Source organism: Gavialis gangeticus, unplaced genomic scaffold, assembly GCF_001723915.1.
Source record: "Gavialis gangeticus isolate Ggan-Ray unplaced genomic scaffold, GavGan_comp1, whole genome shotgun sequence".
NCBI classification, from domain to species: Eukaryota; Metazoa; Chordata; order Crocodylia; family Gavialidae; genus Gavialis; species Gavialis gangeticus.
The window spans coordinates 4,446,052-4,459,241 of record NW_017729012.1 but is presented as its reverse complement, the minus strand read 5'-3'; the positions used below and the strand labels follow the sequence as shown (position 1 = coordinate 4,459,241).

The 13,190-nt window shown below is 40.6% G+C and overlaps 1 protein-coding gene and 1 long non-coding RNA gene across 10 annotated transcripts in view; one reads left to right on the top strand and one right to left on the bottom strand.

Moving 5' to 3' along the window:
• LOC109293243 overlaps positions 1–2,746 on the top strand; it is a 36,016-nt gene extending 33,270 nt beyond the window's left edge. The window contains exon 4 of the long non-coding RNA XR_002096272.1: positions 1,879–2,746. This is a non-coding gene — a long non-coding RNA (uncharacterized LOC109293243). The remainder of the gene's footprint in view (positions 1–1,878) is intronic.
• Positions 2,363–13,190, bottom strand: part of MSI2 (musashi RNA binding protein 2) — a 414,613-nt gene continuing 403,785 nt past the window's right edge. For 5 of the 9 annotated variants that reach the window (XM_019511070.1, XM_019511066.1, XM_019511071.1 and 2 more), the window contains 3 exons: positions 8,246–8,454; positions 6,355–6,432; positions 2,363–3,189 (listed from right to left, as the gene is read on the bottom strand). In XM_019511070.1, coding sequence (XP_019366615.1) covers positions 6,391–6,432; positions 8,246–8,454 — 251 coding nt within the window. In that variant the 3' untranslated portion in view covers positions 2,363–3,189; positions 6,355–6,390. The remainder of the gene's footprint in view (positions 3,190–6,354; positions 6,433–8,245; positions 8,455–13,190) is intronic. The other 4 variants (XM_019511068.1, XM_019511072.1, XM_019511074.1 and 1 more) reach the window with 2 other exon arrangements.

The window sequence follows — 13,190 nt, the reverse complement described above, 5'->3', positions numbered from 1 at the left end:
GGGGCGGTCATCACTGTTCTAAACGGGGGATTTTGAAACAAAAGGGCGAGACCCGTTGCCGCAATGCTCGACTAAAATAAAGATGTAGCTGCATCCTTTGTGCTAAAAAGGAATTTACAAATCAAATCAAATCCTTTGAGATGGACTTCTAGATGAGTGGGGGACTAAAGTGAACCTTAGTCTAGGTAGCCACATCAAAAACATATCAGGTTCCACAATATTTGTGCTATGGGCCACTGGGACTTTTCAAAAGGTATATAAACATCTAAAACATATTCACACAGATTATCAATTTCTTCTGAGCATTCTTAAAAAAATATTTTTTTTTCTCTTAGTAAAATCATTTTAATATACCATGCCTCCCTCTTTTAAAAAATAAATTAAAAAAATCCAGTTTTGCATATCTAGCGTTAGCATTTAAGGTAGTATGGCACACCCCCTCTTTAAAGTCAAGGGTGGGGATCTACAAAATGCCTTAAGAGTTTGCCAGCATTTTTAACATTGTGAGACCTTTGGTTAGTTGAAACCACATCAGATCAGCAAAAAATAAAATTAAATTAAAAAAGAGGAAAAAAAAAAAGAAAGAAAGAAAAAAAGAAACAAAAGGAAAAACTGCCCAAAAATCATTAGCATTTTTTTTTCTTAAATAAGAGAAAGTTCTATCCTTACTGGTCCTAAATCTGAATAACTACATCTAAATTTTTAACCTTAATTACGATATACCTACCAATATGTACTAGAAGAGGAAGAGAAAGAGAGAGAAAGAGGAGAGGGGGAACTTCACTACACTAGCATCAGGACAGCACTCTTACAAGATAGCCATTTTATACACTATTAACATACAACAATGATCAACAAAGAATATTCTGTGAGGTGATAGGGAATGGAGAGGAAAAACAAATGGTAGTACAGTACGTCATCAACATTGACAAAATATTAATAAAAAATTCCCTGACTTACACATTGACTCGCAGGGAATTTGGTTTGCTGTTTGTGTGTGTTTTTTTTTTTTAAGTTTTTATTTTTTAAAGAATTGTTTTATTTTTATTTTTTTTTATTACTTGATCAAGTCTCAATATTTAAAAAGCGTCCAGCATTTTGCTTAAACCTGGTTGTTCTGAAATAAAAAAAAAAACCAAACCCAAAATATTACACAAAAAAGCATGTTTTTAAAAACAAGAAAAACAAGGTGTTTTCCTTTCCGTTAGCAGTATGGTGCCTGGTTTTGGTTTTTTGTTTTTTTTTTGTTAAAGATGCCTTGCTCTACCTTGTCTATTGAACGTCTACATTAGTCTACTTGTTAGTAAAATTTACAAAAATAAGAGTGCAGCAGCTCTTTTTAACAAATGTCGCATTCAGTGTCTTATACTGGCTGTACCTAAAGTACCAAATTTATAAACGTAACAATTTAAAAAAATATTAATAAAACTTGTCAATATTACGTTAAAAAAAGAAGAAATATATCCACACTACAGTATGTTCTTAATGCCACCTACCATGTTGTACTTCTATTTTGCTGTTGCAGGCCTATTTACCAATATTAAAAAAATTAAATTAAAAAATATCCTTCATAAGTTTCCTCCCCCAACAGAGGACCATATATATAACAGCCAAATATTAAACATGTGCAAATAGGAAACTGTCAGTTTTCGCCCCACCAGTCACAGTGCAATGATGTTTTATACTTTTTTTTATTTTTTTTTAATTCTGTTTACATCTACAATAAATTAAAATCTTCTGTCACTTCTAGGGTGATACTTGTAGCACTGAGGTATTCCCAAAAAAAAAAAAAAAAAGGTTGCTTTCCTAATTCGTTAATATAGAAAATAATGGACAAAAAGGTAATAATGCAAAGCTTTAAAACCGCTCTCCCTACAGCATGTGAAACGAGGAAGAGAAACCTCTTCTCTGTCAAGCTTTGTAGGAATATCGAGCAGCTGAAATGACTGGACAGCAAGTTGATCTAATTTAAAACAACAACTAAAAAAGGTGTGCTTCGAACATTAAATACGTTAAATAGTAAAATTGTAGCTTCTTTTTCAGTCTTGGGAAAAAGCAGTTGTTAAATTAAAAAATATAACTAGACTGTTAATTTTTAAGCTGTGCACATATGACTAGTTAATATGCTGGTATGACGCTAGTACAGTTAGAAGGTCTAACACACCTACAGAGCAAGCTAAACAGTGTTAATCTAACTCTTATGGGCCAGCTCTGGCAGTTGATCTAGAAGTTTAAAACTTAATTTTTATTTTTTTTTTCCACTCAGTAGAGAAACTGCCTAAGACCGACTCCATCACAAAAATAGTTTGCATTTCTCTTTCTTAATAGTTTATATGTAGTTAATGGAATTGTATTTACAGTATTTTTTTTTCAGGATTCACAAGTTCAAAAAACCTTATATCACCTCTTTCAACAAAAAAAAGCACTTATAGAAAAAAGGACACGCAAAACTTTTGGAGTCCTTACCTTATTGCCGAAAATAGATAGAATTAGGTTAACAGAGACATCACAAATGAAAAGACCGGCTAGAGAACCTGCTACGCCACTACACTCTCAGCTCCCAGACAACACAAATGAAAAACTTGACTTCAGCCCACCTGCTGCACTTGCTCTACCTACAATTCAGTGTGCGCTAAAATCCCACCTGAAGAGTTTTTACAGTTTCAGAATTGGTACCAAAAGACTGAGAATCATGTTACCGTCTCAGCATCCTTTAAGCAACAACTACATAAAACAAAAGGGAAGGGGAAAAAAAAATCAGGAGGAGGGAAAACTAAAAGAAAACCCTTAATATAAACAGTTAGTTATAGTATGGTTAGGCTTTTTACTAGATACACAAAGAATTAGATCTACATGACTACGAGACTATGTCAAAATGCTATGAAAACAAAATGTGATTCAAATCGATTTAAAAGGGGGGGAGGAAAAGGGGGTGGGGAGAAAAACCATCCAGAAAATAAAACAAAAGAGAAATGGATTATATATACATGTTTTAAAAGCTGTTGTTTGTATAGTACAGCAGATTCATGAGATGATGAGAGATTTTTAAACAACCTAAGTCCGTAGAGTGCCACCTCCAGTTTGTGTATGTTATTGGTGATGATGTAGTGCTCAAAGTCTGATGATATCACCTAAACATGGGACCATTCAGAAACTTCGCCCTGTCTTGCCTGGACATCCAGATATACTCTAGAAAGGATAGAGAGAACACACAGAACATAGAAAAAGAAAGATCAGCGCAACCGAATGTGAAGGAAATGCAAACATCCCTCAATCTAGTGGATTTCTTTAAGGTGTTTATTGTCCACCTCCCTATATCGTTACAACAATACCGTCTCCTGAGCTAAGGGGCCTTCCTGTGCAGGCCTTTATCTGCTGCTTAGAGCCGCTCTACAGGGCTGGATTAACCCGTTAGTGGGACAAGGCAAACAAACTCATGGGCTTCCAGCTGAAGATGAATTTTTTATATTACTTTTGTTTCCACTCAGTAATGATAATATGTAAAATAAGCACAACTGGGCCCCTTCTTCACTTAAGGCCCTAGGCCTGTGCTTAGTTTACCGATGCATGCTCTGGTGCGGTCGACCCTGCTTGCCATGAACTGACACGCCATGAACATGAGCAAAGGGGATGCTGAAGTGTTTCGATCCTGTTGAAGCCGGCGCTATACCCAAGCACCACTCAGGACTGGGGGTCACTATTAGCACAAGGTGCAATTCCACTGAAATACAAAAAAGGACTGAAATTGCCAAACCAGGACTTATTTAGTGTGGGTAAATTACAGAGAATACTGGCAAACTGCATGGAGTCAAGGGTCAACCTGTCAGAGCCATGCAAGAAAAAATAAATGACTAATAAGAGAAGCGCACTGAAATTTGGTTTTAATATTTGGGCCAGAATCTGCTTTAAATGACATCAAGAGTGATGTAGACTTACTTCGGAATTAAAAGACCTCGGGTACCTTTCCAAAGGTCAAACAAATGCTAAGATAACCCCACTAGTTTTAAGTCCCTTGGCCAAGCCAGGGATGTGCGCGGGCTTTTGAAGTTGTTCGTGGAAAGAACAGAAAAAAAAGCTCCTCAGTGCGTCAAGGGCACTGCGCAGTTGACAAGGCTGTGCCAACTGCATAGTGTGAAACCTGCTGAATTACTTGAAAAATAGTAACAACTTTTAACAGGTGCATCGCAACAGCAATCATGACTTTTAGAACTGGATGCAGAACCCCTGCGTCTCCCATCCTTCAAACACTTAGGCACGTGCTTCATTTTATGCGCAGTCGTGATCCAATTGACTTCAATGGGACTCTTCATCTATGTAAGTGTTGGCAAGGATTGAGACATAGGTGTGCAATTACCATTTAAACTTCATTGTAGAAAACAATGGCTTTCAAAAACTCCACCCAACACTGCAGCAGAGTCGTATCCCAGCCGGCAGGGGCTGAGAGAGATCCTGGCAAAGTGGAAAGCTTGCCTATTGGCAGCACGCAGAAAAGCCGGGCCCTTCACTCGAGCTCTACCGCCGATGATTTGAAATAATGTAATTTTTAAGGACTAAGCTTGAATGCTGTTGGCTCACATCTCGGTATCAAGATGAGAGCCTGGCTTTGCACAAAGTACAGCGCGCCGAGAAAACAGCCATCTTAGCACACCCGCTGTAGCAGGAGCAATTGGGGCTGCATACAGGTGGAAAAGGAAGCCACAGTGCAAAGAGCAAAGAGATGCTCCGAGGAGGCGCTGTCACAATAAACGTGTCAAACTCCACTGTCCTTGAGAAACTAATCACGGGGATCATTCTCTCACCTAGACATCTGCTTCTATTAGTAATGAGCAATGTTAGGAGCAATTCCTGGTTTTAAGGCATTAATGGTTGCAGTTCTAACACTGGCCAGTAAACAGTGGTTACAATTTGATGTGTGGTGGTGAGTTTAAAATGATTGCACTATATTAATCTTGTTAAGACTGCCTTTCTTCAGCATTATTAGTTCAAAATTACAGTGTTCTGTTAAAATCCTCAACATGCTTTGTGCCGCAGCTTGTCTTTATGACGGGTGTGGACACAGTAATTGTGAAGGAGTCTACACCTGCTCTTTGCAGACATCCCATTACATACCAAAATAACTAGGATTAAGAACAAGAGCGCTTGCACGTTTTACACTCTCTCTCTAGGAAACTGGACCGAATTAGTGTAGGGAACACACTTCAAGCTAAATCTGAAATTCACATTTATGCTACAGTGCAGGAGAGAGACCACCTTTTCTTGCCGTATTTTAAAGGAAACTGATTATTGTTATGGTGCTACCCGATCAGTGGGATCTTTTTACTAAATACAACAATCAGAAGTTCCCGTTGCTTAGAATCAGTGGGGTTTTAAGGACAGGCCTGACCCTACTTGCTCCCCTCCCCACATATATGCATCCCCTCTTGCGTTCAGACATGTTTTTAAACACAGATATACCCCTTTAAACTCCCTCCACAAATACAGTAAGGTTCCCACCCCCTCTGTCTTTACAAGTTTACTTTCATGGATTTACTTGGAATTTAAAACTAGGGAGATTGATCAGATGCATTCCTAGCAAAGGATCAATAGAAATAAAATTTGACATTTACATCATATTTGTCTATATGGAGAATACACGATACAGGTAAACCGAGTGGTTTAATGGGCACAACTTTTCTTTTGTATCGACTAACTTTTTAATCTACACTATTTGTAGCGTAAGAATATTTGTTTGCAAAGATGAATATGCCAAAAGGCCAATTTTTTAAAACATTTAATTAACTTGAGCTCAGTTAAAAGGGTAGGAAACTGGCAGCGCTCCAAAGATGCATTACTAGGGTAATATCTTTAATTTAATTTGCTTTAGGTTTATTTTTTTCTAATCTTGATAATTGCTCTATGGTTACTAGTTACAATGTTATCTTTTAGCCGTAACATTTGGTACAGCACTTAATTATAAATGATGTTTTTCCTTGCAATACAACAAGGTGTTCACCTATTTTTAGAAAACTGCATTCATGGCAGATCCATAATCCTCACAGAAATGCCGCTGACTGACACGTTTTCATTTCCTCAAAGGATTTTGGGAATCATTATCACTTATTCCACTGGGGTTTTAAGAATCAGAATGACTGCTTTAAGCTTTGTAAACCGAAAGGTCCTACTTTCTGGGGAGGTTCTAACTTCTGGTTATCTTCCAGTTTCCAACCCACGAGAGTGATTTAGAGTAAATCAGTCATAAAAAGGAATGATTAAAGGCCAAGGAAAGAAGAAAACGAATATAAAAAAAAAAATCAATTACTTAATTAAAAAGTAAATATAAGGGAAACGATAGTTCAGCACAAAATACTGTAATACCTCAAAGTGAGATGGCAACCAACCATGTGTAACGTTTCAATGGTATCCATTTGTAAAAGCCGTTGCAATCAAGGGTCCCTAAAATTGTACAATTGTTAAGGTCATCAGTGCTCTATACATGGGAACAGATTATTATTTTTGGCAAGAAATTATCAAAAGGACTTGAAAGACTGTGTTGCCAGCATGAATATGTATTAAAGAACTTCATTCTGTGGTCGCTAATGGTTTGACGTGTTAAACTCTCACATTACCTTTCCAAGACTGTAGTTTTCTCATTCCCCCTCTTACAAAAATAAAGTTTGATTTTTTTTTTTAAATCAGAGTTAGTCAATGGACAATGTTAAAAAAATCAGCTGCAAAAAGGCCACCACGTTCTTGGTAAGGTTACTGGGGGGAGAGGAGGAATTTGGAGGCAGTCAAATCAGCATGCCAGATGCACAATATTTTTTCAAAGACACACTAGTGCAGACAAAGCCAGATGCCAAATGTGGGGGTGGAGTGTTGGAAATCAAGAGATTGCAGAGGTCAGAGCTCCTGAGTTTCAAGAACAAACAGGTCTTTTTCTGTAGGCGAAAAATGGAAATGAGGGGTGTTGTAAATGGTGATAGATGGCACTTTAAATTGATGTCGCTCTAAGCAGAATAATAATATTCCACATTTCATAGTACAACTGATCCAAAGGGATTTCCAAGTTACTTAAGTGACCTGATAATGGGAATGGAACCGAACACGAATTTCAAAATACCAGGGCCCAACCAGAAAGGTTTTCTTTAAACAGCAAAACAAAAAAAAGCAATAAAATGTACGTAATCTCAGGAACTTTGTCTGCACTAGGTCTCTCCTCCGAGTGGTCTGGCTGACTCCTTAATATTCCTCTCAGGTTCTGAAAGTACCTCTACCTTTTGACATTTTTCATTTTAAAGATGAAATATCAAACAATTCAAAAGAGCTCTCGTTGTTTTTGCATCAAAAAAACAAAAAAAAAACCCCCAAACCAAAAGCCAAGAACACTTTTAGGTGGCTGGTTCCCTGTCTCAAAGACTCACAGCCAGTAAGCAGCTTCAGACACATTCATGCTAACACATACAGCTAAAATAATCCAATCTGAAAAACAGCATGCAGTTGTGTTAAAGCAAATTTCCATCGCCTGTATTAGTTAGATTACAGAACCACACAGCATTAAAGAAATATTTTCCATTGACTTGAGAAATAATGATTAGGGACTTACTTGTAACCTGCAAATTTCAAGAAGCATTAGCAATGAACTGACATGTTTGCGGTTATCGGTGCGCGGAGTTAACTTTCCTTCCTCGGGCCCATCCCGGGACCCCGAATCTGACCGGACCCTTACGGCACTCTGCGTCAATGGGGCTACCCACCTGCTTGAGTTAATACAACTACTGGTGTGCTGTAGGTTAGGAGCACGTGTGTTTGTAGGATCGGAATCTCATAGATAATAAGTAGAAAGGTCATTTTCCTTAAAATGGGTGCATTATTTGCAGTCTGGTGCATTGGTCTAAAGTGGTCGTTCTAGAGACACAGAGCAATTTTAACATTACCAGAAACTTTTAAATGCCTAAGGTAAGTGGGTGGGTGGATAGACAGATAGATAGATGCATGAATCCATAAGGGAGGAGGCAGAGGTCATACGTGTGTTTTCAGTTCCGCTTATAATTCAAGTGACAGTCAGGGCAGCAGAGTGTGCAATTGTGAAACAAGTCTATTAGTAAATTCAGCAGGTTCTAGAGAATAGTATCACTAAGTGGCAAAAGGCTAAGTGAGCAATGCACTGCACAATTCATTTGTCATAGGAAAAAAAACAACCCTCAAAAATATTCCTGAGATAAATTCAAAAGACTAAAGCGGAGAAAGGGAAGAAACGGTTACTTACAGCGATTCCGTGGCCGAAGCCAGAGCCTGGCTGAGGGCTGGCAGCACTTATGTAATTACCAACACCGGAGTCCTGACTGGCTGTACCGTAGAGGTCTGCGACCGGACCTGGGCTGTTAGCCCCTGGGAATCCTCCTGGCCGGGCTGGATTGGAGCCTGCCGGGGAAGCAGGTGCGCCAAAATTCGGTTGAGCACTGTAGCTATTCAAGACTGGTGTGCAGAGAATAAAGCTGGGTATGAGGCCGGAAGCCGAGCATGCACAGTTATTACAAAGCCAAACACTAGAATAAACAGCCTAGGCCCAACTTCTAACACTTAACCAAGGCCATGCGATAGGAGAGCAAGTACTGAATAATAGTCAGCCCATACTACTAAGAAGCTTGGAGCTCCAAAAATATATATATATATATATATAGAAACAATCATTCAACACACTACTGCAACCAGAGACTGTAGGAGCTCATTTTCACCAAATTATCACAAAATATATAGATATTTTTCAACATCTGATTTGATGCTCATGCAGTAGTAACAAGTTTTCTAGATCTGGGCACGTCGAGACAGCATTCACATCCCATGCAAACTACAAAGGAACTAGTTTTAGACTACACATTGTGTTAATATTGATATTAAAATGTTGACAGCAAACAAAGCAAATCACGTCTAGTAAAATCGATTTTGGATCCATTCGATACTTTGGAAAAACCTGCCCTTTTACTTATAAGCTACGTAAGGATTTCAACACTTGATTTTTGTGGGTTTTTAACATGGTATGGAATAGAACATTTTGGAGTATTTTTTTATTTTATTTTTATGACTACTACTACAAAGGAGATTTATTTTTTCTTCATTTAGATCTCGGAGAGCAGAGAGCTACCTCTACCTCCAGAACTGCACTTGGGACATCACCACAATAAATGATAAAGAAAGATCAAAACCAAAAAAAACAACAACAAAAAAAAAAACCTATAGGATCGTTACACTCACCTCCTTAAGTGGAAGTAAAAGGAAATTTAACCCTGGTTTGGTGTGTTTTGGGTTGGTTTGTTTTTTTGAGACAGAAAAACAATGTAAATAATAAATGATGCTACAGGAGAAATTTAGATCTTAAAGCATGTTAAATGATCAGGTCTTTGGCATGTCTTGTAATTGCTCCCGAATGTAAAATTTATGAGTAAAAGGCCTCAATGCAAAAAAGAAAGGTTAGCAGGCTAGGAAGATTCAAATGGAAATGGTTTGCTGTGAGTTGGAAAGCTAACGTATGTCACTTGCGAGGACCTTACAGAAGTGCACAGACATTTTGCACCGTCAGGCCCAACCCTCGACATCCCCTCGAAGCACGAGGTAGCACGTATGCATGTACTGCGACCTGCTCAGAGTTGGTGTTACACTCCTTCACTTATTCAGGCTTAAGAATAATGAAAAGATCAAAACAGCAGAAGAAGACATGTCGTCTGGCAAGACTTACTACTTATTTTTTTCCCCTACCTACGACAGGTAGGGAAGTTTGTGGCTTCAGTCAAGATTAACTCCAAAGAGGTGGGAATTTCTATTTCTGATCTACGCCGCCAGTGGAATAGATCGGTTCAACCCCGTAACTAACGGCACAGGCTGCCCAATCAAGTTAGACACAGACAGAAAGTGAAAATAAGTGCTGCACAGTCATGCCCAACCTTTCATTACCCTCTTAATTATTAGTATGAAGTAGCTATTAGAGACAGCCCCAAGCTACACAGCCTTGTATTTCCCCCATTGCTCCAGGCTGGGTGGGTGGAGACAGGGTTTGGGGTTTTGGCCTGTCCCTCGACTGAGCCTCCAGCAAATGTTCAGGAGTAAAGGAAGTGCGGCAACTGCATTTAAGATCTTTGCATTGAACACAGTGGGTTTTTAGAACGGACTCCGATTAAAAATAAAAACCGTTTACACCAAAATTTGATGCCGCTTTCAGGGCCAGTGGCCAATGTGGCATTCAGCATTGCCTCAGGTGTCTTAAGTCTGTCAAGACGTGCTTGTTCAGGATCTCTGGTGCCACCCAGAAGCCCCCACTGCGGTGCATCACTGAGAGTGAAATACATCTCAAGTGGATGAATTAGCTGGCAGAAATCCAAATGGCGACCGACTGCTCGGCCACGACACTACTTTTTTCACAAGAAATGGTGCAACGTGGCTGTCAACTGGCAACAGGGGGAAGTAAGTAGATCATCTAAGCAAGCAAGTTAAAAAGAAATAAGGAGAGAGAGAGTAAACAGATTATTTGGAGCGCACTGGCAAACAAAGCACCATTTTTAATATCCAAGATTAAATATCAAGATAACTCTTGGCCTTCTCACTCGCAAAGAAAAATACTCAGCTGAGATACTCCAAAGCCCTTTCTTATCTCGCTCTTCCACGCTCGTTTTTTTCTCCCAGTTCAAGCAAGCGGACAGAGGTTTTACTGACTAGTCGTACAAAAAACCAAGCTCACCCATCTCAACAAATCCACGGGCCTCAAACAGGTCACAGAAGGGAAGGGAGCCACTGCAAATTTACTGGGCGCCCAATTGACAACGCTGTGGAAAGGGCATTTGGTAAGGAGGACAGACACACATGTTCCTTACAGGAAAACATGCCAGAAGGCAGCTGGAAACAGTGCCCGGGACTGAAGAACGAAGGAGCCCCCAAAGTCATGAGCTGCGGCTAACGAGCCCCTGCAATAAACAGCGCCAGGGCTTTGAGAGTGCTCTCAGACTTGTGCATCCATGACACGGAAAAGGCCGTAGTGCCACTTCTTTCGTTGCGGTGCGTGCGTCGGGGAAGCAAGGGATCACGAAGTGTACATTACTATGCGAGGCAACTCGCCGTACAGGTTTGGAACGGGCCGCGTCTTAAGGGTGCGGCTTCTAGTGACTCTCTGCGCACTCCCGAACAAGCAGGATTTGCCGGACCTTAAAAGAAAGGTGATTTTGAAGCCTGCATTTCATGACCTACTGGGAAAACCCAAAGTCGGAACAACGCGGTGAAGAAGGAACTGGGAAAAATCGACACGGAAACGCACCAAAAATCGAATTTAAAACAAGTTTACGTACCACGCTAAATCTATCCGTGGCGTAACCCACTAAAGCTAATGGAGACTAAACCGGGGATGAACATATCCCTCTGTTTTCAAGCTACAGCGCTGTAAATTATGCCATTTAAAAAACAACAGCTCCGACAGCTTCTAACGAGCTGTACGGGGATCCAGCACTGCTGTGCTGTGAAAAACCATAAGGCAAGAGAGAGTAGGGCCAGAAGCAACCAGATCAGAGCACGTGTCCTTCTGCAAGCATCAGATACAGTCCCCCAACAGAAGAGAGGAGGTATTTGCCTTCTTTTGTGCTGCATGTGTGGCTTTGGCTGGTGGGGGCCAGCGGGAAGGGAAGAGGAACGACGTGTTTAAAAGACTCAAATATTTTTACTTGAAAATGTGTTTGAAAGAGCGAACGGCTGGGGCGGGAGTGCTCAGGACATTGATGATTAATGCATGTATCCCGTGATTCCCAAAGAAGCAACTGCAGGAACTTCCCAACCAGAAGCGAGACAAGGAAAGGAAAAACGGTGAGCTGGAGGCTCAGCGAGCTGTGAAGCTTCCTCACCCGCGGGGCAGGCTGTACTGATTTCGCACCGGATGGACGTCCTGTTGGAAGAGGAGGACTGTCAAGCCATCTCTAAGCAGAATCAGCTTTGAAGACTCCTCGGCTCTGATGGACTGCATCCGCGCGCTTGCGATCTACCGGGGGTAAATCAAGCATTTTCTCTGCGTCCGGGAGCACTGAAGTGTGCCTTAGGTGGGGGAGGAAAGATCCTGCTTGTTCATTAAAAACGATGATCCTGGCAGAGTAGGATGCAACATGCAAGCGAACTGCGCAGCAGCGTTGCTCTGTTCACAGTGACAAGCGGAAGCCCCTGACTTAAGCACACTTTACTGGGGAAACGCTGACCCTGCTTTTGAGACTGATGCTGCCCTGCGCACAAACAGATGCTAATACTTCACAGGAAGATGATTTCATTGCGTGCTGAGCTAGCAGAAAATGGGACAGGGCAGAAGTATATCCTGTTAGATACTGAACGTCCAGTGGGAGCTGAAGTGGTCCCAAAGCCACATTTCCCAGGCGTATGGCAGGAAGCTCGGATCCACCTCCCGGCGTGCCTGACTCATGTCAGTATGTCACTAGCTGTAGTAGCGCAAGTCATTTAGCAATAAGTCATCATACCACCACAACTAATAAGATATGCATACATGCCAGCATCCAGAGTATAAGCTCTGCATCATTAATTTGCAACTGGAAACTCATACATGGATGACAAGACGGCATTTGCTTTATCAGTGTCTTCAAATCTAGCTGAAAGGGGCTGGGGGGGGGAGGGAAGGGGGGGAGAAACAACCTGCATTTACAGCTGTACAAAGATTGGGAACAGTAGTTTTCATACATCCAAAAATTTGTTGGCACCTGTTTATTCAAACACCCGTCTGATCGTGGCGATGTAATACAAGAGCAAGGTAATTTTCTATCCGCTGAACATCAATTTAATGCTACATACTGATCACAGAACTGACTGCAGAAATATGTGCAGCACAAAAGCACACCCACTGATCCATTATCTTGTAAATACACTATAGAGGTTTAGGATGTTCAGACTCATCTTTGTGTGTGGCCTACAAAGTAGGTGGCAGTAGAAACTTTATAGGAGGGTTTGGAAGCTTTTATAGAGCTGACACTTCGCTCTAGGCCGAGTAAATGAAACAGGAAAGCTCTCATAATTGCCAGGAGACTAAACACTTTGCAGAAAGCCATATTTTAATGATTCACTCAGCCATGATGAGCTGCTAAATATTTGCCCTCTTACAATATCAGCGCCTGAATTCAGTGAGATCTGGAGATGTTTTTAGAGTAGATTTGAAAAAGCAGCAAAAGGACCTTGAACGACTT